Source organism: Quercus lobata, chromosome 6 (genome assembly GCF_001633185.2).
Source record: "Quercus lobata isolate SW786 chromosome 6, ValleyOak3.0 Primary Assembly, whole genome shotgun sequence".
Classification (NCBI taxonomy): Eukaryota; Viridiplantae; Streptophyta; class Magnoliopsida; order Fagales; family Fagaceae; genus Quercus; species Quercus lobata.
In genome coordinates this window covers 13,684,299-13,710,207 of record NC_044909.1, presented here as the reverse complement: position 1 = coordinate 13,710,207, position 25,909 = coordinate 13,684,299, and the positions used below count along the sequence as shown (strand labels likewise).

Below are 25,909 nucleotides of genomic sequence, written 5' to 3'. Positions count from 1 at the left end.
AAATTGCCAAACAGACTATTCTTGGAAAAAAATTAGACGCGTGGTACATGTTCAAAGTTATTTAGCAAGTTAGACTGTTTTTGAAAGTCGAGTTTGACAAACTCGACTTTGGGCTGGAAAACGGACACTATAGTGGCGTTTTTTTAGTGGCTATAACAGCGTTTCTAACAAACGCCACTAAAAAAAACGTCACTATTGTGTATTTATTCCAGCCCAAAGTCGAGTTTGCCAAACTCGACTTTCAAAAACAGTCTAACTAACTAAATAAGTTTGAACGCGTGCTGTCCAGCTAAAATTTTTCAGAATTTTCACTTTTTGGCAAATTTTGCCCAACAAACACAGAGCCATTATCACTCTTTCGCTGAAGCCTGAAACTGAGAGAGCATAGAAATCTCACAGAGCGCATGGAAATCTCATAGAGCTCGATGATCATCGATTAGGTACGTAATTGCACAGCTCCGATTAGGTACGATCTTGGTTTTGTGACTCTTCCTCTCTCTTGGCATTGTGTTTCTCAGCTCCGGTTAGGTACAAATCACAAACCCTAATTTCGTCTTTGATTTTTTTTTGGTTTACCCACACTTTTTCATCGATTTCCCCATGATTTTCGTTTCACATTTCTCAGAAAATTGAGCTCATCATCGATTTCCCTATTTCTATTTCTAATTGATCATTCGCTTTAGAATCTCACTGTAACGTAATCGTTTTCCTCAGGTTGTAGCACAGAAGGAAGCTGAAATCACTGAGCAGGATTCGCTTCTTCTGGTAATCATCATCAGAATTCCAATTTTCTGTAAATTTCTTTAGCAGAAATTTACATCTGAGCATATTTTCCTTGTTTATGTGATCAGATTCAATTTTCTTTTAGAAAATCCATAGAATTATTTTTTGTTACTTCATACTCTGTTTCGAGTACTCCATGTAAAATTTGGTTAAAACAAATGGAAATTATTTCTCATTTAATTTTTTGCTAGATCTTAGAGATTTAAGATTGAGAAATTTAATGGTTGTGTTATGCTAATTGAAATTTGAAACAGACGAGGAATCTGCTCCAAATTGCTATATTCAATATTAGTTACATCAGAGGCCTGTATATCAGAGAAATTTAGTAAGTTTCTTGTATTTTTCAGTTGTCATGTGTATGTGTGTGCAGTTTTTGTGTTTAATGTGTGGTGTGTGTAATTGTTGCAGTCGGTTGACTGAGGATGAGGTTGGTTGGGTGTTGCCATGGGATTATGGGAATGTTAGGTTCATGGGTCTCAGCTTTGGGTTGTGGAAATTGAGAGGGAGATTACTGATAGTGGAGGTTAGTGGTAAGGGGATGAACCTAGGGGGGTTTATTTGTCTTGGTTGGGTACATCCACAGCATGAATTGGGTTTATTTGTCTTTCAAAGTGATTTATTGGTTTGGTTTTATAAAATTTTGAGTGTGATTTGACTGTAATGGAAATTTGATGGTGGGTTTAGTTCTTTTTAAATTAAATGCATACCTAGTGAGAACCCTGTTCTCTGAGCTGATGTTGCAATTAGAGTGATGCTGTCTTCTAAAGTGATGTGGAAAGATTGTATAAATATTGTTAACTGCTGCCCGAAATGCAACTCACTTATAATAATTTCTCTAACAAAATGGATTTTTTTAAATCTTCATGGGGCATCCTAGTATCCTACCCTTCTTTCTTTTATTGTTTTTTAGTTTTGTTCACTCTTTTGGCAGTTGACTAGATTCTATTATTTCTTCTTTTGCAGCTTACTTGGACCTGCTACAACTTCTATCAGTCAACACCAACAAAATTGCCGGGGAGAATTATTTCTTTCATTCTGGGCAGGTGAGTTATCCCTATTCTTGTGATATACAATGTTTTTGTCTATGTGTGTATGTCTTACACTACATCCATAAATACCTGGTTTAGGACATGACTGTGGACTTCTACATAAGTAAATGAATGCACTTTGGATGTTTGTTGTTAGAATCCCCTTGATCTCCCATTATTTGATATTTACTTATACTATTATGAATGCCTTAGTGGCTGGACAAACAAATCGTTTACTCTATTGATTCAATTGTTGAATGATGCGCTTTCTAAAGTTATTGTAGAGTTGCCAGATTCATTATATGAGGCAAAGAAGATGATTCGGGATTTGGGTCTTGATTATGTGAAGATAGATGCTTGTAGAAATAATTGTATGTTGTATTGGAAGGAAAATTCCAACAAAAGTGAGTGTCAAGTTTGTGGCCTCTCAAGATGGAAACCAAGTGAAGGGAGTTATTCGTGAAGATGTCCCTACTTGTGAAATTCATAGCATATCATTTCAACAATTGTGAATGATATGCTTTAGGCATTGAAATCAAAGAATATTTGCTGGTATTGTCAAATTTCGAGTACTTTAGGCTTTGACACTAATTGCTAATTTGGGCCTTGGTTTGGAAGTGTGTTTTTTGTCCATTGCTTTGGAAGGTGAATCTCAAGCAGAAGCCTATGCTGAACAAAAGTGATTATATGAGTCACTATCTAGAGTTTTTACTTTTTATGGTAGCCTTATATTACATTTCCTTCTAAATCATCAAGGACTATGACTTTGTCATGCAGGGTGGTTAGGATAACTTGGATGTGTGAAGTAAATTTGGAAGCGGTTCTTCTTGCATTGTGCTCAAAGCAATTCAGCCAAGCATAAGTGCCTATGTCTTGTTTGCAGCTTAATTTGGTTGCAAACTAGAGTAAAACACTGGATATTCTGATTATTTTTAAATTTCATCACCAATGAAACAAGTTCTAACACTTTTCTTTTGTTTTCTATGAATCAGGGGTTTTTGAGAAAACCAGCAACTACTACAGAACATCTGCACTTGAGTTGAAAGAGAAAAGAGCAAAGCCATTGGAAGAGTGGATGAACATAGAAAGCAGTTTTGGTGAGCTTGATGATATTAGTTTAGTCCAAGCTAAGCTGCCAAAAAAGCTGAAAAAGAGGAGGCAGATGCTGTCTGAGATATAATTGTGTTCCATTACATTTTGTAAGCTTTCCTTGTTTGCCTTTGCTAACAAGTTTAAATTGGCAGATATGAGGAATACATTGACTACATGTTCCCAGAGGAAACTCAGACGACTAATCTTAGAATATTGGAAGCTGCACATAAGTGGAAGAAGCAAAAGATTTCTGATAAAGACTAGCATGGTAACGTGCTTTTGTAGAATTGAAGCTTTTGGTGTAAATACATAATTGCTTTTTTAATGTTAATTGGGTGAAAATGAAGTAGCCTTGACAGTTAGTAGGGCAATAAGTTTTGCTAGAGAACTTTGCATTTCTAAGGTAGAGTTCGAAGGAGATAGTCAGAGAGTTGTCACAGCTATCAACAACCAGGTGCCATCAAAAACCATGGTTTGGTCATGTTATTGAAGAGATTTGGATGTTGTAAGAGATTTTTCATAAATATAGCTTCAAACATGTAAAAAGAGAGGGCAACCAGCTTGCTCATTCCCTTGCTAGAACATTGATGGGCATTTTTTTTCTTCTTCTTTCTTTTATGCTCTTATGAGAATGATTTCTACCGAATTTGGAATATGCTATGAAATAATTGTATGTTCATAGCATATCATTTCAACAATTGTGAATTTTTGTGTATGTGTGTGTGTGTGTATATATATATATATATTTGTGCATGATTGTGGTTTTTTTTTTTAATAAAATAAAATCTTATTTTGAGGATCAAGAGACCCCTTAAATAACCTTATTTATCAAGGGTTGTAAATATAAATTTTTTAAACCTTGGTAAAAGGTTATTTAAGGGTCTCTTGACCCTCAAAATAAGATTAGAGCACTTGTTTTAAGGGCCACGAAGGCTGTTAAAATTTCTTTTTCGACGGTATATGTTTCGAAGGTTATCAAGGATTAACTGGACTCTTAAAATAATTTTTTTCAAGGGTTTTTAATACTTTTTTTTAAGAGTTTTGACCCTTGAAAAAAGTCAGATTTGTTGTAGTGAACCTTGCAAGTATAATATCATTATATGTATGAGGATTTTAAAGTGTTTGGAAGGAAAAATATGATTGTAAACGAGTTCAACCAAGCCGAGTATTAATAGCCCATAAGATTGTTCATTTACATCTTTTTTTGTTCCTGGGCATTCCACGAAATTTCTTTACAACTCCTAGGCAATTTTTGTCACCTTGTCTATAACTCCACAAAATTCAATACTAACTAAAGCGCTCGCACTTTCCAAGCTACCAAATTAATACAATAACAAGCTATAATATATATAGATTGAAATGCCAAATAAAGAAGACAGTTTAAATTTTGTAGACATTACATATAAAAAGTTAAGTATCCTACTTTATACATTGAATACAAGTAAATAACCATGATGCAGTAGTAAGGAGCAGGAGAATACTCATCAATCCATATCCTCATCATCATCATCCTGAATACAATAAGGCAACATCGTAAGATAATTTAACAACGTTACTAATGAAGCATACTCCCACCCTTAGTAGGTGTCGTGGCTAACCATGATTCCCCATGAAAAACCCAAGGTCTGTAATTGGTAAGAATCCCATAAATGTATAGGTGATCTCGTACAACTTTTGTTAGAAACAGTTTTCCATGCACACATCGATTACAAGGACACGGAATCCTCCCATTGCATGCAGTAAGAGACGCAAATTCCACAAATTTTTTTACACCTTCAAAATATTCCCGAGTATTCCTCTTTTTGTCCATCCAACTTTTATCCATTGCTAAACAATATCTTATGAATTTTACCTACAACACCATTTCATTAGTGCACATACTAAGGGTTAGATCCTAATCTCCTAACATTTAAAGCTTTAAACGTGGACATATGATATGTAGACAATGTTGGTTGTTATTGACAGAGCTTAATATGCACTTAATTAAAATCTTTCAATATATTTTATTTAATTATACACATATTTTATGGTTAGACTAAAGTACACTTTTGGCCCTCATAGTTTGTGGGTGGTAATCATTTTGTCCCTTTACGTTTCAAAATTGCAATGTTGGCTTTCATATTTGATTTTCATATTGGTTTATTATATGAAAAAGTTTGAGCTAATTGCAAACTAATAGGACTTCCATTTTGATTAAATAATCATACATCACCATAAAAAGTTTGTGAGATTGCATAATTTGAAGCATTTTTTTTTATGGGAATGCACTCTGTGTAGAATATGCTTGAATTTAAGCTTGTTTTTTCTTTTGGTAGCTTTATACCAACTGTATGAATAAGAATGCATGAAATACATTGCGTACATATTAAAAGTTGTGTAAATATTTAAATAATAAACATATGCTTTAAGAGTATATATATGGAGAAAAAATTATTTGAGAGATGAAGATAATATAACAGGAGTAACAAGATTCTCAGCACAAGAAAGATATATCCTAACCTATATAATATATATTACATAAACATGAATGCCTCTATATATATATATATATATATAAAAGAGTAGTGATGTTAAATCAATATTTTTTTTCCTATATTTGAATACATTAATATTTTGATGCAAATCAATGGCTCACAATATATAATCCAGTGAAACACATAAATCTAAATATGCACAATACACGGTACGCATTAAACACTCCCGATATCCAATGGAAACCACCTTATATCACCACGCAAACCTCCCGCTTACACCAACTCAACAACCCACCACAAAGCAGAAATTTAACATCTCATTAATATTGTAGACTTGAAAAATTATTTAGGTCAAAAGTACTTACTATGCTCTATGGATCACCAGCCTTGTTACAAGAAATCCAAGCTTCCCCCAAGCGAGAATGCTTCCCTGCAAAAGCTACTTTTATTTTACAACAAAATTTATCAATACACTAGTCTAATAGTTTAAACCGTACTTAGACATAAAACAATGAAGTTATAAATGTCAATATTATAAAATATTCTTTAAACTTCATTTAGTCATTTACTATCATCAAACATTATGACAATTTTTTTCATAAACAAATAATTATTTAATTTTAAATAATATATTGGACCTCTCTTCTACGGTTTTTGCCGGTGTTTTTAAAACACCTCTCAAAACAAAAATAAATAAATAAAACACACATCACACCATATTCTTCATCCATTGGAACAACAGCTACAAAAACACAACTTGAACCAGAATCAAAACTGCAGACCTCAAAATGAACTAACAATGACATAGCCATATACATATGCCTAAGACAACACAAACCAAACTTCAAGCTAAACCAAAAAAAAAAAAAAAAAACCAAAATAACCACCAACTAGGGAGAGAGAGAGAGTTACCTTGGCTTGTTTGGAAATTTAAAAAAGGAAAGGGAGTAGAGTAGAGGGAGGGAGAGTAATTCAATTACCTTATTTTGAAGTTTTTTAAAAAATGAGGGGGAGGAGTTTGGAGGGGTTTCAACCACCTCTAACCCCTCATTTTTAATTCCCCCAAATCGGAGAGATTTGGAGGGAGAGTAGAGTAGATAAATAATTGACTAGATAAATATCTCAATTTACCATTTCTAAATTAATAATAGACCAATGTTGCAAGTCCATTTTCAAATAGGGGTAAATTTGTCTATTTTAATTATTTCATTTCCTCTCCATCCTAATTTTTAAAACTTCTAAATAAGGGGAAGGGCTAATTACTCCCTTCCCCCTTACTAATTTTGAAAACATCCAAACAAGGTAGAGGGGAACCATTCCCCTCTACTCTTCTCCCCACTACTCTCCTTCCCTCTACTCTCCTCCTTCTCTAAACTTCCAAATAGGCCATAAGAGTGGATTTGATATTTTGGGTCTTAAGAGGCCGAGGGTGGGATTTTGGCTTTGAGTTTGTGGGTATTAAGAGTGAGAGGTGGAGGCCTGGAGGCGAAGGGAAAGGGGTAACGGAAGGGGTACGGTGGTGGCCAGTGGAGTGGAAATGGGGAAGTAGAAAGGGAATGGGTAAAACCCGTGGGAAGGGGAAAGGGAAAGGGAATGGGTACCTGGCAATGTCGGCGGTGGAGGGCTTGGTGGCTCGCAGATTGGCGAAGTCGACAGTGAGGGCTAGGTCCGCGACGACGACACGGTGAGGGGCGAGAGTCCGAGTGAGATATCGAGTAGGGAGAGGGGGCTGGTGTTTTATTAACTATTGCACATGAAATGTATGCATAAATTGCACATGAAATAGATGCATGTCTTTTTTAGAATATGAAATAGATGCATGTTATTTTCTTACCTGATTTGTAACCAAATTATGCTACTCTAAAAAATTGTCACGTAGTGTTTAGAATAACTTTGTACTTTGACGAGTCTCTTCTTACTCTTTTGATGAAAACAACCCCATCTCTTGAGTATGTCTTTATTTTCAGGGCCCATAGTGAGAGAGTTGAGCCATCGGCTAATGTTAATAAATTGCATGATACAGAAAGAGAAATAAAATAAATTTAAAGTAAACGAAACAACAGCTGATGGGGATGTAGCTCAAACGGTAGAGCGCTCGCTTTGCATGCGAGAGGCACGGGGTTCGATACCCCGCATCTCCATCCCTTTTTTCTTAGTCCGTTTCGGAATTCGGATTTTTTTTTTGTCATTTTGAATTCAGATCCCAATTTTTATTTTTTTACAGCTTTGCAGCTCTTGTCACCGTTGAGATGACAAGTTTATAACTACTACAATCATTTTTTTCCCGCCCAATTAATTTTCACACTCTTTTTCTTTTTCTTTTTTCTCTCTTTCTTTTCCTTCTCATCTATCCGCAGCTCAAACCAAAAGCTAGGGTTTCTACGAATCTTGACCACCTATGGAGGTCGCTCAGATCGCCCCGCTACTCAGCCAGACGCTCAGCCCCGATAGCAACGCCGTCCGTACCGCTTCGGAAGCTCTCGATCGCCTCTCTCTCCGCCCTGAATTCCCTTTCTCTCTCCTCTCCATCGCCGCCGGTAAATCCTCTTCATTTTACAATTTTTTTCTCTCTCTCTCCCTCTCCATCTATATATATATATATATATATATATATAGACTCGCTCAAATTAAATACATCTAAGCCTAGCATTTGAAATCGTTCTTGTTTTTGAGAAATATATAGCTGAGCTAGACACAGTGTTAGGCTCGGCTGTAATAGAGTCGAGCATTCTCGAGCTCAAGCTTATCACCAAGCTAGAAATGTTTGGTTGATTTCTTTATTTTTGAATAAACTAAAGCATTTTCGTGAGTGGCTTGTTAAACTTGTTCTTTAGTTATATGAAGGAATTACTATGATGATTAGTAAATTTTTGCTGTTCTTTGTAAAATCTTTGATAATGCTTAGTTAATTATGGTTATAATTATATTGTTTGAGTTAATTTGATAGATTAATCTTCATTTATAGATTTAGCCTATCTTGTATGTGTAACAAATGCTATATAATTGGGGAAAATGTTGACGACTGATAATTTGCGCAAGCAGAGTATATGTATGTTTTGGATTGGTGTTGCATGTGCACATATAATCCAAAATCTACCTATCAAAAAAAAAAAAAAAAAAGTAATGGGGAATCTGTGAATCGTCTTTTATTTCATTGCCCTGTTGCTATGAAATTGTGGTGTATTGTTGATCTAATAGCTTCTTGGCAAGGGAGGTTTGCTCATCATCGAAATGATGTTATTTGGAAGGCGATGCCGCATTGCCTAATGTGGGGTATTTGGAGAGAGTGGAATGCCCGAAGCTTTGAGGATTCTGAAAGATCTTTGCCTGGTCTTAAATTATTTTTCTTTAGAATTTTGTTGGATTGGATGTCAGTTGTGGGTTGTTATTCTTTATGTTTGATTTGCGATTTGATAGATCATTGTAATTTGCGTGATTGACTGTATTGTCCCATTTGTATAAATCGTGTATACTTGGGTGACTCTTTTGGTTTTCAATAAAATTATTACTTATAAAAAAAATGATACATAATTGTTGGCAGTGAATGGACTATTTATATTATCAATAAATAAAATGCAATATTTTTATATCTATGACCTTATTTACAAACATTGACAATCCAGTCTCAACCATATGTAAATATTTTATTTATACACACAGTCACACACACACGCATAATTATATCAAGCTCCATGTTCATGAATTCACTCACAAATATATTATTATGTATGAGCTTGGGTTGTTACCTATCCAAAAAAAAAATGTATGAGCTTGGGTTGTTGATGAACCTAAGTCTCAGAGCTTAGCTTGTTTTCTAAATAAATGGACAAACAATTTTTTTCAGAGTTGAGCCCGTGTTTTTTTACAGCCCTATTGGGTATTGGTTTCTAGTGTTTCAAATTGTATTTCCTTAGATGCCAAACATGACTGGAAAGTCAAATTGAAAATGTTCACTATTTGTTATTTTGCACTGTTATTGTTAAACCTATTGCAAAAATGAAAGTAAGAAACAAAAAATAGGAAGGAATTTGACAGTAACGGATTTCATCTTACATTTTCTGAGCAGCTAAATGGACCCCAGGTTTAATTATTTTCTCAATTCATAAATATCACGTTGATTAATGTAAGGTCAAAGCCCATTAATTCTTGCTCGTCATTGCTTGATTGTACTTGATTTAATTTTATACCTGTAAAATGGTGAAAATTACTTGATATAATGTTAAGGTACCTTATACTTTTATCTATAGGTGGTGAAAATCAAGGTCAAAAAGTTGCTGCTGCCACTTACCTTAAGAACTTCACTAGACGAAGCATCAATGATGATGGTACATTGTCAAAAGTCAGTAAGGAGTTCAAGGAGCAGCTTTTGCAAGCTTTGCTTCAAGTTGAACCTGTGGTTCTAAAAGTTTTGGTTGAAGCGGTATGCATATTTTTCTATATCTAGACCTTGGTTCTTTTACTGCACATCCAAACTTCTTTTCAGCATTAGGTCCATTACTTATATATCTAAGCTTTGGATATGCTCGCAGTTCCGGATCATTGTTGTCACTGAGTTTGTGAAGCAGAATTCATGGCCTGAACTCGTACCTGATCTGTTGTCTGCTATTCAAAATAGTAACCTTATTAGCAATGGTGCAGATTGGAGATGGAACACCATCAATGTCCTTACAGTTCTTCATGCACTTCTTCGACCTTTCCAGGTGCTTAACCTCTGGTGACTTGTAAACTAACTTGCTAAGATCCCATGGAGAAAGCAAGTACAATGGCTACTAGATTGAGGCCCCCAGCTCCTTCTCTCTCTCTCTTTTAAATGAGGATGGGATTTGTGTGAAAACTGTTTTATTTCTATGGAACGATGTAGGAAACAATCGGAGAGATTCCTTAAAATTGTGATAAATGGATTAAAGATAATGGTGAAGTGAATTTGAAAAAAAAAGAATGTGGGAAATGTCAATCAATGGCCCATATTGTAGTGATATATAGTTTATCCGATCACCTTTTAACTTTCTCATGCTTTTTTCCCTCTCTCGCATTCAATTTTCAATTTAGTTGGTTGCTTCCCTGTACATTTTTCCTATTTGCTCCCAACAAAGATAGAACCTTTTATGGTATCTGTTCATGTTTCCATTTCTCATATTGTTTCGTGCATCTGCTTCCCATGTAGGAAACAAAGGCATAAACTATTTAGTTACTCTGTGTTTCTATATATCATCGTTCAATGTTTTAAAAAAAGTTTTTAAGACTTTCGATGGTATATGAAATGGGAATGTGAAGCCAAAGTTGGTAAATCTTGATGTATTAATGTATGTTTGGAATCATATTATTTATGGTTTTCTTAGTCACTCAAACTTCAAACTATTTCTTGCAGTATTTTTTGAATCCTAAAGTTGCTAAGGAGCCAGTGCCACCACAGCTAGAGCTAATTGCAAAAGAAATTCTTGTACCCCTGCTGGCATTATTCCATCATTTGGTTGAAAAGGTAGTCAGCTTTACCCTTCATTGTGCTCTGTTGTCCCTGTGCGCACTTGGCACTCTTTTATAAGGCTCCTTAGTGAGTGTTTGAATAGGAATTATTCCTACGTTTGCGTTTTGCGTTTTCTGCTTCTTCTTTTTTCTTTTCTTTTTTTTTTCAAGCATTTTGCTTTAGGGGACAATTATCACTGTTCATACACTGTAGCAGCACTGTTCACGCACTGTTCATGGGACCCACAACCACTTTATTCAGAAAAAAAAAATTAAAAATGGGTCCCACAGCACTATTCACAACAGTGTTTTCAATTTTCAGTTTTCAATTTCAACAAAAATAAGTTGTATCTAAACGGACCCTTAGTGTCTGATTCTTTGGTGTGTGAAACAGGCTTTAGCTACCCATGATAGAACAGAAATGGAAACGGAGAAAGTCCTTCTCACTATCTGTAAATGCATATATTTTGCTGTAAGTAGTATTTTCTGTTTCTGATACTGATGTCAAAGAAATTTAGTAATCCATCAGTAGTATTTATTCACTTTGACATTCAATTATTGGAATATGTGGAATCAGTTTAGAGCTGAATTAAATCCAAGTTTATCCTTCTTGATTCTGGTGCTTTGCTAGTGGTATATGCAATTTTTGGTTGAAATTTTGTTGTACTATGGTGTCTAAATATGGTTGTGTGTTACCACTTTGCCTATGTGATAATCAATATACGACGCTTCTCACTTTCTTTTGTTCTCTCCTGGACTTCTAGTGCTCTAAGTTAGAACAGTTAAATCCTTGTTTGAACAACTTGACCTATCTATCTAGGTGATGCATGGTCATTAGTTTATGTCTGTAACATGGATGGGTTGTACTTTTCACATACTAGGGCATGTACTGTTGCAGCACTTAAGGGGTAGAGATTCTATTGGAATTATCAACATTGTATAACATAGTGTTTGTTAGTCCTTACAGATTCATCTATCTTTTAAAGTAATGAGTTTCTTCTTTCAATTGTTTGATACCTGCGTTAATATTTACATGAGAAGGCACAAGTAATAGATTGGTATGACTGTAATCCATTACATTCTTTTTTCTCATTTTATTTTTGCTATTTAATAGCTGGTGGTACCTCGCTGCAAATAACATTTGTGTCTTGGCTTCCCCCCTGCTGAATTCTACTTGTGGAAAAGAATACATGTGATTGATTATAATTAAACTGTTGAGGATCCATAGCCAATCTATTAATTTTGGGACTAAGACTTGGTTGTTGTTGCCTTTTGAATTCTAGTTATGATTTTCTACTGCACAGTCATGTCATTTTTCTTTCACCTGAGGGATTGCTTTTGAACCACTGTTAGTTTTATAGGTGAGGTCGTATATGCCATCTACTTTAGCTCCTCTTTTGCCTTCATTTTGTCGTGATCTGATCAGCATTCTGGGTTCTCTGAGTTTTGATTGTGCTGTTACCTTGGAGGATGGATACATGATGAGATTGAAGACTGGGAAGAGAAGTTTGCTTATTTTCTGTGCTTTGGTTACCCGACACCGGAAGTTTTCTGATAAGTAATAATATCTGTCATTCAATTTGATTGGATTAGAAGTATTTTTGGTTAGTGTTGACATGCGTTCCCTCTCATTTTCAGGTTGATGCCATACATTATAAACTGTGCTTTAAATGTGGTCAAATATAGCAAAAATATCAGTGTAAGAATTTTTAAATGTTTTTTTTTTTTTAAATTTATGCAAAAATGTATATCTTGAACATCTTACATTAGTTTTCACACAACTTGTTCTGTGTAGCACCAAAACTTCATATTGTATCCTGCTGACAATTATTTTTCACCATGGATTTGTGCTTTTATGTGATTTTATATGGATCTCAGCTTGAATTTGCTTGCTTTCATAAGTTGACATTGCCATAGCTGGCTATTTAGCTGCTTTGTGGTCATTCTAGAACCTTGAAAGTTGAAAGTAATTTTTCCTTTGCAGGAGCTTGATTTTTTATCAGAGAGGATTTTTTCCCTAGCTTTTGATGTGATATCACGTGTCCTAGAGACAGGCCCAGTAAGTTATTTTATGGTATTTGTTAAATTCTCTGCTCAATATTACTCTTAAGTGGTATTAGTTATTTGAAAAGATAACAAGTAGAAGGTGACAGTTGGAGTCCTAGTTTGATTGCAAAATCATTTTTTTTTTTTTGAGGTATTCATTTTCATATGCTACAGGGATGGAGATTAGTTTCACCTCATTTTACCTTCTTGTTGGACTCTGCAATCTTTCCAGCTCTAGTAATGAATGAGAAGGTATGGTTTCTGAAAGAAATTTGTATGCTACTATTCGAAAATTGCTTTAAATGCTAACAATCTGATTAGTCATGTAAATCCTGACTGTTTTAATGGTTATTGTTGGAAATAGGATATTTTGGAGTGGGAAGAAGATGCAGATGAATACATGCGGAAGAATCTTCCATCTGATCTTGTATAAAGTTGATCATGATCTTTACAAAATATTTATATGCCATTTTGATTAGCTATCATGTTAATGCTTTTAATCTTATGCAGGATGAAATTTCTGGATGGAGGGAGGATTTGTTTACAGCCAGAAAAAGCTCAATGAACTTACTTGGTGTTATTTCAATGTCAAAGGTTGCTTTGTTGTATTCCTTAACAAATGTCTTTGAGCCTATTTTTTTTGATAAGTAATATTGTTTATGTTGTCTTTTGGTCCCTATAGGGCCCTCCAATGGGAACTTCCAGTAATGGTCCTTCAGCTTCATCAAAGCGCAAAAAAGGTGACAAGAGACATAATCAACACCGTTATATGGGGGAGTTGTTTGTTCTTCCATTTTTGTCGAAGTTTCCTATTCCTTCCGATGCAAATGCATCACAAACTAGAATTATTAATGAGTGAGTTCTTGAATGTCTCTCTGATATTATCCATCAATTACAACTTGAATCTGTATGTCTTGCAAAACAGATATTTAAGGTTTGGTTACAAATATTTCTACGGCTTTGTGTGTGCGCGCGTGCGCTTTGTTTTGTTCTTATTCCTACCAATTTGTGGTGAGGGGTAGGGGAGGATGGGAATTTTTTTTTGGTAAACTCCCCATGTACACAAGCAGTGTACTAGGGAAGCTACAAAGATCATCACAAGTTACATAAATCTGGGAACTCCTCCAAAAGAAGATGAATGACTTCTTAAAGCAGCCATCCAATCATACAGAGAATGAAGTAAAAACAGTTTCAGCTCCAAAGACAAATGCTCAATCCCTTCAATTGTGTGCTGGTTTCATTCTCTCTAGATGGTCCACATGATGCATAGGGGAATGACCCTCCATGCATCAATAGAACAATGTCTTTCAAAAACCCCTGTCCAGCAAGCCAACAAATCCACTACCCTCTTAGGCATAACCCATTGAAGCCCAAACAGATAAAACACTATAGGCCATAGATTTTGTGCATAGTACAGTGAAGCAGTAAATGGTCTATAGTCTCTCCAATGACGGGAGTGCAAGCAAGGATTTATTTTAATTTATTTTGTTTAATAGATATCTTAATATTGACTCCTAAGTTATCTTTTTTTATATCCCAATTGTTTAATTTTCCTGTTGCAAAGGTCTGGCATGTTTTGCACTATATTTGCTATGATGCAGAAGTGCGAGCAAAGATTTCTTTTGATTTACTTTTATTTTATTTATTGGTTAATTGTATTTTATTTTAGGTCCTGGTAGTTTATTAGGTTACTACTATTTCATTTCCTAAACACAAGATTGTTTTTGTAATAAATCAATTAAGGATTCCTATGTCAGTTATAATTAGGGTTTAGCTGTCTATATAAGCAAAGTCTTGTACTCTTTAGGGGGATATTTTGATGAATAAAATTTCTATTGAAATTGTCTCCATGGTCTGTAGCCGACTCCAACCAACCTTAGGTGCTGAATACTAGGTTATCTATCTACATTTCCAAGTTGTTTAATATTCCTGTTGCAAAGGTCTGACTTGACACATGTCACTATCCACTGTTCTTGCAGCCTTAGTAGGAACTTTAACCTTCCATTTACTTTTCCATGGGAAGACTAGGGTCGGTCAGGTATTAAGGACTGATAAAAGACTTAACTTCAAAACTACCACTCCTAGCTGGGAGCCAATGCACCCGATCTTCACCATCCCTATTAATTTTGATGGAATAGAGAAGGCAGAAAAAGTTTGTAAAGCCCCATGTCCCAATCATGGATGGCCCTAGTAAACAAAACATCCCTGTGTAGGACTCCATTATGCCAACTCATATCGTCTGCCACCAAGGCCTCTTCATTTGGGCTATGACCTCCCCTAAGGTGATGCCTTATTAGAATAATTGCCACTTATTGTCATTGCCACCTCTATTTCAAACAGTTTCTTCCTCTGTACCTTATTTCATTGTCTTAATTCTGTTAGTTTTCATTTGGATGATAAAGATGCTGGCTGGCTCCTTGTTTGCATATATTTGTTTTTATATTGCATTTTTTATGTATGTATGTATTGTAAATATATAATTTTTTCCTCAATGTTAAACATGACAGTTATTTTGGTGTTCTGATGGCATATGGTGGTCTGCAAGATGTAAGGAGATCTCACCACATTAGTTTATTCAATGGTGAGTTATTGTTAAATTAGAGTGTACAATAACAAGTTTATAGTTGTACTACTGCATTTATAGTTTCTAAGGGAGCAAGGATCTGGCTATGTAACTACTATTATTCGTACTCGGGTGGTACCATTGTATACGCTATCTGTGAGCCTACCGTACTTGGTTGCCACTGCAAATTGGATACTTGGAGAGCTTGCAACTTGTCTACCAGAAGTATGACTGTTTTCTTACTCATGCCATCTCTTGTGTGTGTTTCTTTGACACAAAAGAAGTGTTGATCACTTGCTATATCACACTACCTCACTTTCTTCTTTTGAATTATATTTCTTGAGTTCTGAATTACTAATTTTTTATGGATACTATCATGTCCCCCACTGAGTTTTAGTCTTGCTTCTAGGGGATGAGTGCAGATGTATATTCTTCATTGCTCAAGGCATTGGCCATGCCTGATAAAGGGGATACTTCTTGTTATCCTGTCAGGGTTTCTGCTGCTGGAGCAATTGCTGCGCTTCTTGAGGTAGATCTTTGAATGAACCCTTTTGGATTATGTAATGGTGTCCATTGCAAGGTCATTCTGGTTTTTCATCTGGCTATTATTTTTCTTCTCTTCAGAATGACTATGCGCCACCTGAGTGGTTACCTCTACTTGAAGGTGTGATTGGTAGGATTAGTAATGAAGATGAAGAGAGCTCCATTTTATTCCAGCTTCTGAGTTCAGTGGTGGAGGCTGGAGATGAAACTGTTGCAGTTCATATACCATATATTGTTTCCTCATTGGTGGGTGCAATCTCAAAGTGGATACCTGCAAATCTGGAGCCATGGCCTCAAGTATGTCTGGATCTTCCTTGCTAGTCCATTGGTTTATATTATTTTCAAAATCTGGTTGTAGCATGTTGTACTGATTTTTTGAATTAAGACATGGGAATACAACATATATATATATATATATTATAAAATTGGCTTATTTATTAGGTTTTACCAATATGGGAGGAAAAAAGAAAAGAATTATTTTGATTAAATCAGAATCTAAAAAGGTTTCAATTCTGAGAATTTTTAACCATTATCTTCCCCATCCTTTGCCCATTTTGTCCAATCAAATGTTAGGTATGCGTTATTAAATAAAGTCAGTTGTTTTGACTTATCCGTAATACACACATGCGCGCACACACTTTTGCATGTGTGCACACGACCTGCATGTGCATCTGACCCACTGGTTCGTTGGTGGTGCATCTGCTTCTATTTATTAATGTCGCACCATAGTTTTCATGGTAAATGCATTTGCTTTCATTTGTTGGTAAATGTGCTTGCATACCTAATATTTTGTAATTGGCTTTTGCTGGGATTTGACAGATTGAAATTCCTGATCCCAGGCTTATTCTGTTTGTAAAAAGGGGGTTTGAAGATGACATAATTGATGATGAGTTAAATATGGTACTATTGATGAACTGACACTTTAGTCATGATAGGTGGTTGAGCGGGGCTTTGCAGCATTAGCTGTGATGGTTCAATGTTGGGAAAACATTGTGCCCGAAGAACTTGAGCAAAATGAATCAAGTGAAAAGTGGACATCTGGCCGAGCTACCATTGGTGGAGCATTCTCTGCTCTCTTGCAACGGGCTTGGCTCTCAACTGTTTACCAACTGGTTTGTCTTAAGTTCTTTCTCTGTAATATATTTGTAAGGGAACTTACCTTGATATTCCTAAGCCGTATGTTCAATGAGTGAAGGATAACAAAGAATGTGTCTGTGGGGGATTAAAGTTTCCATATAAGTTGATTGCAGTTCAGTATTGGGTACCTTTTGATTTTCTTTTGAGTGGCTCTAGTCTTGCTGCACAATTTATTTTTCTTGTACTTTTTTCTTCAAGCATTTCGTTTTTCAATTTTAGAGCTTTTAACATAGTTACACTTATTACATTGTAAAATATATATATATATATATATTTATCAAAAAAATATTTTTTAATTTTTAGGCATGTAACCTCTACAGTCAATAATTTGGTGCACTTTTATGCATGGCATAACAGAATATGGAGTATCACTATTCACTCATATCAATCAGGTGTATAATTTATACAGGGATATACAAACGTAGAGCCTTATTTTTTATACACACACAAATAAAGCTAGTTGGTTGAGATGCTCTACTTTTCTGGTCTATCACTACATTGACGTTCTGGATTGTATTGTTTCCCACTGTGTAATGTCACTTATCTGATGGTGGATGTGCTAGGTGCAGCCTTATAAGATCATGTATCACATCTTTAAGTGGAGTATGCAAATATTTTGAAAGGGGTTGACACCTCATTTATGTATTAACTTCAAGTATCGATAGCTGATTGCAATTACTCTTAAGTCCTATCATTTTAGTGTAAATTTATGTTCTTAGTTTGGTCTTTGAATTAAGGGTTTTTATTCGTTTGGTTTATCCTTTAAATAATGGTTTCCTATCCTCCATACTTTCTGCATTTGCTCTGCTTGTGGCCTTGATGGTCATGTGTCCTCTCTGTAGTCAAATGTTTAATTTTTTCATTTAATCCATCATATCTTCTCGAATTTTATCATAAAATTTATTTTATTTCCCTGGAATTTGCCTAGGATAAGGAAGGTGAGGCTTCTGCCCCTCCATCATGCATAGATGATTCATCAAAGTTGCTCTTGTCCATTATGCACTCTGTTACTGGAAGTAATATGCTTCTAGAGTTTAAAGTGTCAGAGCTATTGTTAGTTTGGGCTGACCTAATAGCAGACTGGAATGCATGGGAAGAATCAGAGGATTTATCAGTTTTTGACTGTATCAAGGAAGTTGTGAATCTACACAGCAAATATGGCTTGAAGAATTTTCTTGTAAGACAGATGCCATCCCCTCCAGCTCCACCTGTGCCTCAGCGTTCTATCATTGAAGGCATTGGTGTTTTTGTCAGTGAGGCCATATTGCAGTATCCGTCTGCAACATGCAGGGCTTGCTCATGTGTCCACGTACTACTGCATGTACCAAGTTATTCATTTGAAACTGATGGTGTGAAGCAGTCATTGGCGATTGCTTTCAGTCAGGCAGCATTTTCTCATTTCAGAGAAATTCAAAGCAAGCCTAGCTCACTATGGAAGCCTTTGTTGCTTGCTATATCATCATGCTACTTATGCTATACTGACATGGTGGAGGGGATTTTGGAGAAAGGTGAAAATGGTGGTTTTGCAATTTGGGCTTCTGCCCTGGGTTTTCTCCTCACCAGCTCCTTTGAACCTCGTCTGTCAGCAACATCTGAGATAAAGTTGGTTGGTTAGTAGCTTACTTCTAAACTCTTAATATAAAAATTTACTTTACCCACATATTGCTTTAAGTTATTGGTCCTTGTCTTCCATATTTGCTTCATATCCTGTTTGTTTCTTTTCCTTATTTTGCCGCCAATAAATGATAGACATCTATTTTTAATTGAACATAAGCCAGCAACTGGTTCTTTCTTATATTTTGTTGATGCTCTATTGGATTCTGTTTGTTTTTCATTCTCTCCTATTTCCCTATCTTTTCTTTTTGTCCCCATGTTGGTGTAACCTTTTGTACACTCTGTGTACCTGAATGTTTTTCTTTATTTGATATAAAATGGCCAATGGTTTGCAAGCCAGATTCATTGAGGATGTACATTTCACTTTTGGATTCCACTCTTTGAAGGCACTTTTTAAAGATTGGGATTTTAACCCACACTGACCTCATGTTCTCATCTGATACTTACATACTTATTGTAGAAAAATTTGAGGGGTGGTTATCATGTCACCTCACAGGTGATCATTGTTTGTCTGCTTTAGTTGTCATAGTTTATTTGTTCTGCTATATTTTTCTACTTTTTCCAGAAATTCCTACATTTTTACAGGTTGAACACTATAGGGCACTACTAATGGTTGTTAAATGACTCTCAGTGATGGCACTTGCCCAGGTGGTTGAACGGCTGTTGGGACTGGGGAAGCCAAGTGGTGTTTTGTTGCATGACTGCTTTACTTCACTGTTGGAGGCATCTGTACGTTTGAAAGAAGTGCAGGAAGAAAAGGAAGAAGATGAAGATGATGGACAGGCCGAAGATGGTGACGACGACGATGATGATGTTGATGATGAAGAAAGCGAAGATGATGACGAGGTTTGACTTCCAAATCTTGTATATATTTAATTTTAAGGAATTCTGGTGGTAAGGTATAATTTATGCACCGTTGTCTACCACTTGCACTCCTAATCAAGGCAAAATGCCCCTCTAGGAGATGGTTCTCACACTTGGCAATTAACTCACTAACCTAATGAGGTTTGAATCCGTGACCTTGCCCACCGCCTCATACTTGTGCTGGGCAGAAGTGTTGTTACGCTCAAGGACATTGGTCTGGGAGATGGACCTGTTCAATAAGGTCATTGCCCATTGGTCTAGGTGAATTGAGCTTATCCACTTTTTGCAACTGCTCTATTCATTACACTCTAATTGATGACCAGAAAATAAAATTGATAAGGTTTTTTTTTTTTTTTTTGCTGAGTACATAAAATTGATAAGTTGGTATTCAGGGATTTGATTTCTCTATTTGTACATTGACTGCCATATTTGCTTGTGCACTCATTGCTTTTTAACTGTTAGGAGTCTGAAGCTGAGGAACATGAAGAAACCGAAGAAGAATTTTTGGATAGGTATGCTAAAGCAGCCGTTGCTTTGGAAAATGGAATAGTTATTGAGGAAGGAGATGAGGAAGATGAAGACCATGAGACTGAGTTAGGTATGTGTGCCGATACTTGATCTGTTAAAACTTAAAGCACCTACTAATAATTTAGTAGCCTATTCTTTTCTTTTCTTTCTTTTTCTTTTCTTTTTTATTGGTACTTACGTATGCACCCCATGGGTCTTGAACCCACAATCTCACCAAGACCATAACTATTTTGCTTGAAGTTGCTCTAGTAGTAAAATATGTAATAATTGACAAATGGTCTGAGGATTTGTGACTTGTCAAAATTTAAAGAATTCCATCCAGCGACTCAACGCAAGTTTGGATACTGCCATCTAATTCCTCGGAGCTTGAACCCTTATTTTCGAAATCATCTTTTCTTTTATTATCAGCTAAATCGGGATATAACATGGGTTCCAGCATCAGGCTCCCCCGTTCTTTTTTTTTCTTTCTTAACTCTTTTTTAGCATCTTCCTGTTTGATGATTCTTTTCTGTAATTTTCTTACAACCTCAAGAGAATCAGCTTAACCTATCCATAACCAATCCAGTTACAGGGTTCTCCTAACAAACACAATAAGAATTTGATTGCCATATGTCACTCTGTGCTTTTTATTTGTGTTTGTGCTTGCACTCACGTGTTGAAGTTCATGTGATACTTGTGTGTGTGCCTACAACCAATCATATATGAGGATGGTTATGTGGAAGGTTCGAATTTAATGGTTGGTTTATAACTTTGTGTATGATGGGTATGTCAAATGATTGCATGTCTCATGAACTTTTCCAAGCTTTTTAGCTGTATTCTGATCAGCTGTTTTCATGTTGGGACTACAGGTAGTTTGGAAGAGGTCGATCAGAAGAGAGTTGTGTTTTCATTGATTGAGAAACACCACCAAGTTCTAATACAAGGGCAGGCATTACCATTGCAGCTCATTTCAAGTTTCGTGAATGCCTACCCTGAGTTTAGTTTATTCTTCCAGCAATCCAGGTGAGAGAGTATTTGATTCAATATGAAGTTGTGCAGAGGGACAAAGAAAGGCTTTGAATAGAGTTTTGTGGTTGGCTGTTGAGTGATGTATGTTGGGGCAAGAGGAAGCTCATAAATTTATTCATTTCTAAAATTAACATATAAATTATAATGTTGAACAAACTGGGTGTGCCATCCCCCCTTTTTGGCTTTTTGTTGTTGGGTTACATGATTTCTCAAGACATAGTTGTGAAATGTATTAAAGATGAATTTGATGTGTAGTTTCCTCCTAGTTTTAGGTTTTTAACCGAGCAATGATGGCCTGCAAAGCCACACTACATGGATCACGCTAACCTTTAAGATACTGCTCCTGCGTTTGTCATGGTGCCCGTTATTTTGATGTGCATTTGATTCTTAATGAATTTCGTATAAACGTTTTTATTTTTTTTGGCTTGCACACTTGTCTTAAAAAAAAAAAAAAAAAAAACAAAGATTGGCATATACTGATGTCTTATAGCAATTGAACTCTTGGCAGAAGTGTACAATGCAATTCCCAAATGCGGTAATCAAACTTATTACTATTAGGGCTTTGGCTGTTTGGCATATTTTTATATTTTTTGGCAGAATAAAATTTGTATTCTATAAATTATTTATTCACCCCTTCCTCTGATATTGATAAAATATCACCACAAACAGAACTTAAATATTTCATGAGTTACTGTGTATTTAAGCAAATGCCAATAGCTCACAGAAAATTTAATTTTGATCGCAACCAAAGTACACATTAAGGGGTAGTTGGATACAAAAGAATTAAACAAAAACGAAAAATCCTCTTTTCTTGCCACAATCACTTAAGAAAAGTATAGAGAGACCAGCCCGCAATCCTCTAGACCTGAGATCAGGAAAAGTTGAATTAGAAAGATTTAGATGAAATAAAAAGCAGATAAAAAGTGCAGCAAGCTAATGTAATTTTGTGTGAATTGTAGGCAGATGTGAAAAAAATTATAATCTTACCTTGTTAGCAATGTTGTTTGAGAGCCAATCCAGCCCCTCGTACAATCCTTCACCAGAAGTTGCACATGTGCTCTGGATGTACCTGCAAAGTATCAACAGCAATCACATGTTTGTCTCTTTGAGAGTATTTCTGTGTGTGGTTTAATCACTTTAATGGAGTGGAGAGGAGGTGTTTATCAACTTTACCAATGGCGTTGCCGGAGAGAATGAAGGCCAAGCTTATCAGTGATCTCAGCAGCATTCATTGCATTAGGAAGATCTTGCTTGTTTGCGAACACAAGCAACACAGCCTCTCTTAATTCATCCTACCAAAGAAAAAGAGATCTTACTGCTGTTAACAGGACCACTTTCAAAACACAACCACTTTACCACTATTTATATGAAAGATATAGCTGATCAAAGCTCAAATTTTTGTAGTACCTCATTCAACATCCTGTGCAGCTCATCTCTAGCCTCAACAACACGGTCTCGGTCATTACTATCAACCACAAATATAAGCCCTTGTGTGTTTTGGAAGTAGTGCCTCCATAAAGGTCGAATCTGAAACAAGCCACCAAATCAAAATGAAATTCTCAAAAGTAAAGGGTGAGCACCTGATGGAATTAGACCAAAGTTATTTCAAAACTTTTCAGATTGAACTGAAGAAGCATCATAGATGTTCAAATGAAGGTATAAAACTATGAGACAAATATTATTAACCAGCTTCAACAGGACAAACTTGTCAACCACACAGTCAATCAGCTTTACTCGTATAAATTAAGATCTATTTAAAGGAGTGAGTTCAACTTCATGATAATGTCAAGACGATGCAGATATACCTAATAAGCACTAGATTGACCAACCATGCCAAATTCAAAATATCAACCCCCTTCCCAAAAGAAAAAGGGAAATAATACCGTGTTTGATGCATGCATATCAGCTGTGACATACAAAGAGTAAAGACAACTGAAATAGGACCAAAGCAGATCAGCATAGACTGAGGATAATGTTTAACCATCATACCATCATGCATCTAAATTAACACAAAATTCCATGGCAGGTTATAACCACAATGCAAATTAAGGACCAGTGTGGTCTCGTGAATATAACCTATGAGAGCATTAGGTACCTAAAATCAATAATTAAGCATCCATATATATAGTATGATATATAAGCAAAAAAGAATGGGGCCATATAGGATCTGTATGGTGCATAATTCAACTACAATCAGTTATGGTTAGGGTCTACGTATAAAAATATCTGAAATAAAGGTGACTGAATCAGACATGATCTGGACCACCTAAATTGCAGTAGAAAGAGATAGAATAAGCAGGATTGCACAAGTAGACTAAATTAAGTCAAAGACAACATTATTGAGTCAGGATATCATAGAATAAGACGTTGCTCACCTTGTCCTGACCACCAACATCCCACACAGTGAAGCTAATATTTTTATATTCCACAGTTTCCACATTAAATCCTGTCAAAGGAAAGGAAAAAGAAACAGTATATTATTGCAGAAAATAATGATATTAGGATAAATGGTGCACACTTAGCACTGTTGTTCAAAGGTATTAGAATTATAGCAACCCAAATCACTAAGCTACCCAATTAATGGTATTAGGATAAATGGTGCACATTCAGCACTGTTGTTCAAAGGTTTTAGAATTATAGCAACCCAAATCACTAAGCTACCCAATTAACAGCAAACCTCCACTTTCATCTTGTTATGCTAAATAACTAAATCACAAACAAGGAGAGGGCATTTTATTCATTATAGATATGAAACAAAAGAAGACATACCAATGGTAGGGATGGTGGTAACTATTTCTCCTAACTTGAGCTTATACAATATTGTGGTTTTACCAGCAGCGTCGAGACCAACCATAAGAATACGCATCTCTTTCTTGGCAAAAAGCCGGCTGAAAAGCTTGGTGAAGGACAGCCCCATTTCGTATCTGACATATCCAGTGACCAAAGGTGGAGTCAGAAATCCATCATATGTTAAGAAATTATTACATATCTAAGCTTACAAGCTCCCTTTATTCGCTGAGCAAAAATAATGAAAAAAAATCAACAAAAAAGTAAATAAAGGTAGCTTCCTAAGATGCAACATGGGATGGAATCAATAAGAACAATAATTCAGTAGCTAATCACAAATTCACAATAAGCATTCTATGCGTTACGTGCAGTGCAAACTCCCATTCAATGACTTATCCAGGAAACTTAAGTTGATAGGAAAAAGTGAATTTCATCACCTAACTATTATTCTAACACTATAGCAACTTCTTCACATATTCTAAGTAATCTCCGAACCAGTAACATTGGTAAAAAATATATCAAACACCATCAAAATATCAAGCACTTAAGAGTCTTCATACAATTGTACTCTATAAATCATTATCAAGCCAATTAAGTACAAACCCACAAAAATCCCGTTTCCCTTCTAATTAAGTTTGAAAAATCATACTCCCTCCACCCAATAACAGACGAAAGTATGTAAATGGCATGCATTTTAATTAATGAAATAAATCAAACTTAATAATCCACATGGTAAAAGCATTTTCTAATAATTCCAAACACACACAATCCACCGAAGAGCATTTTGAGAAAATCAATACGCATACTAATTTTTTGCGAACTTTCTTCTGTTATATAACACACGTTAGAATATTAATCCAAAGCCTAATCAGGCCCAACTTTTACCTTTGTACTAATTCTAGCTCGGTTAAGAGCTATATTATAAACCATAAAGGCGACTATAGTACCGTAATTTTCTAAGTTTTCTATCAGGACGAAAAGTAAAATTATCATTAAAGATAAACTAAAACTCATTTGTATAACTCTACACAACATGACATTTGATTCCTTTAGATCTACCGAAAAATATTTCCAAAAGGTTGATATCAAATCATCAAGTAACAAAGAGTATGATTTTGGATACGATCAAATATCAAAAATAATACATGTAATCAACTCTAATCTGTAGCCGATCCCAAAGTTTTAGGACTAAGGTTATGTTCTTGTTATTATTGGATATCAAATCAATTACTCAAATAGACAATTTAAAATCTAACACATAACAAAACCTAACCTCATTGGCTCATCCATGTTACTGTGCATGATATTCAAAATTCAAACCCACAAAACTCAAATTTCACAGCCAATACATGAGAATTGCATTAGATCCAACCCAACACAAACTCATTTCCTATAATCTATATAGAAATCAAAGCGATCAAGCTAAAGACAAAAACGTAATAGATTAGTAACACGAACAAATTGAAATTATTTTGATCATTTTTTCAATTTCAGTACGTTGATTTTTGCAGAACAAAGCAAACAAATCAAATCACATAGATCTCGAAAAAGCAGATCGGATCTGAACCGAAAATTAAAGTAGAACAGATATTTAGGTGGATAAAAGAGAAGCTTACTTCGAATGGAAATGGTGCTCAGAGCTAAATTAGATTCAGATTCAGATTAGGGATCAAATGCTTTTTTTGGATTTTCTCTTTCTTTCCGTTTCTCTGTTCCTATATATAGGAACTAGGAAGGACCTCGCGAAAAAAGGGATGCTTTTAAATTTTGAATTTTAAAGAGAGACGCGTTTAAATTTTGTTGGGTAAATTACTAAATTAGATCGACCACTTCTACTTTCTTTTTTTCTTTTTTCTTTTCTTCTTTTTTTCCATAGTTCCATATGGTGGTATCCGCTTTTGATAGCTCTTTATCATCAGATTAAGACACCAATCGGATTTTAGTGTAGGTGAATATTAAATTTCAGATCTTTTATTTAA

The 25,909-nt window shown here is 35.4% G+C and overlaps 2 protein-coding genes, 2 long non-coding RNA genes and 1 other non-coding gene across 11 annotated transcripts; 3 read left to right on the top strand and 2 right to left on the bottom strand.

Annotated features, from left to right (window-relative positions):
• Window positions 1-281: 281 nt before the first annotated feature.
• Window positions 282-3,544, top strand: LOC115994962. 5 transcript variants are annotated; one of them, XR_004093289.1, is made up of 6 exons: window positions 282-528; window positions 715-765; window positions 1,038-1,108; window positions 1,747-1,826; window positions 2,589-2,703; window positions 2,804-3,544. It is a non-coding gene; the product is annotated as an uncharacterized LOC115994962 (long non-coding RNA). The 5 variants fall into 5 exon arrangements; XR_004093286.1 differs by having other exon boundaries at window positions 2,589-2,908; window positions 3,056-3,544; XR_004093287.1 differs by having other exon boundaries at window positions 283-528; window positions 2,589-2,716.
• Window positions 3,545-4,365: 821 nt separating this feature from the next.
• On the bottom strand, window positions 4,366-7,065 carry LOC115994146. Its single transcript, XR_004093130.1, has 3 exons — window positions 6,979-7,065; window positions 5,743-5,807; window positions 4,366-4,755 (listed from the first exon to the last, which is right to left on the bottom strand). It is a non-coding gene; the product is annotated as an uncharacterized LOC115994146 (long non-coding RNA).
• Window positions 7,066-7,445: 380 nt separating this feature from the next.
• TRNAA-UGC lies at window positions 7,446-7,518 on the top strand. The gene has a single exon. It is a non-coding gene; the product is annotated as a tRNA-Ala (tRNA).
• Window positions 7,519-7,580: 62 nt separating this feature from the next.
• Window positions 7,581-21,397, top strand: LOC115950951 (importin beta-like SAD2 homolog). Of its 2 annotated transcripts, XM_031068238.1 has the most exons (21): window positions 7,581-7,914; window positions 9,625-9,797; window positions 9,907-10,077; window positions 10,746-10,856; window positions 11,235-11,312; window positions 12,202-12,398; window positions 12,479-12,539; window positions 12,825-12,899; window positions 13,061-13,138; window positions 13,251-13,313; window positions 13,397-13,480; window positions 13,569-13,741; window positions 15,394-15,433; window positions 15,531-15,674; window positions 15,859-15,978; window positions 16,074-16,289; window positions 16,928-17,104; window positions 18,058-18,739; window positions 19,375-19,589; window positions 20,070-20,205; window positions 20,984-21,397. In XM_031068238.1, the coding sequence occupies exons 1-21, from the start codon at window positions 7,776-7,778 to the stop codon at window positions 21,139-21,141; spliced, it is 3,291 nt and encodes a 1,096-aa protein (XP_030924098.1). In that variant the 5' UTR covers window positions 7,581-7,775; the 3' UTR covers window positions 21,142-21,397. The 2 variants fall into 2 exon arrangements, with proteins under 2 accessions (XP_030924098.1, XP_030924099.1); XM_031068239.1 differs by lacking the exon at window positions 11,235-11,312.
• Window positions 21,398-21,783: 386 nt separating this feature from the next.
• Window positions 21,784-25,694, bottom strand: LOC115950952 (ADP-ribosylation factor 2-like). 2 transcript variants are annotated; one of them, XM_031068241.1, is made up of 7 exons: window positions 25,547-25,694; window positions 23,913-24,067; window positions 23,519-23,589; window positions 22,551-22,670; window positions 22,317-22,435; window positions 22,131-22,212; window positions 21,784-22,008 (listed from the first exon to the last, which is right to left on the bottom strand). In XM_031068241.1, the coding sequence occupies exons 2-7, from the start codon at window positions 24,058-24,060 to the stop codon at window positions 22,003-22,005; spliced, it is 546 nt and encodes a 181-aa protein (XP_030924101.1). In that variant the 5' UTR covers window positions 24,061-24,067; window positions 25,547-25,694; the 3' UTR covers window positions 21,784-22,002. The 2 variants fall into 2 exon arrangements, with proteins under 2 accessions (XP_030924101.1, XP_030924100.1); XM_031068240.1 differs by lacking the exon at window positions 21,784-22,008 and having other exon boundaries at window positions 22,119-22,212; window positions 25,547-25,688.
• Window positions 25,695-25,909: the final 215 nt, after the last annotated feature.

Bases quoted from the DNA above. Each gene is read 5' to 3' on its own strand.
- LOC115950952 (XM_031068240.1), bottom strand. From the start codon at position 24,060: ATGGGGCTGTCCTTCACCAAGCTTTTCAGCCGGCTTTTTGCCAAGAAA. The intron at 22,436-22,550 runs GTACTACAAAAA...TTTCTTTGGTAG, and splicing joins TGCACAGGATGTTGAATGAG to GATGAATTAAGAGAGGCTGT. The intron at 22,213-22,316 runs GTAAAGTTGATA...GATACTTTGCAG, and splicing joins TCTCTCCGGCAACGCCATTG to GTACATCCAGAGCACATGTG.
- LOC115950951 (XM_031068238.1), top strand. From the start codon at position 7,776: ATGGAGGTCGCTCAGATCGCCCCGCTACTCAGCCAGACGCTCAGCCCC. The intron at 13,742-15,393 runs GTGAGTTCTTGA...TAAACATGACAG, and splicing joins CAAACTAGAATTATTAATGA to TTATTTTGGTGTTCTGATGG. The intron at 19,590-20,069 runs GTTTGACTTCCA...TTTAACTGTTAG, and splicing joins AAAGCGAAGATGATGACGAG to GAGTCTGAAGCTGAGGAACA.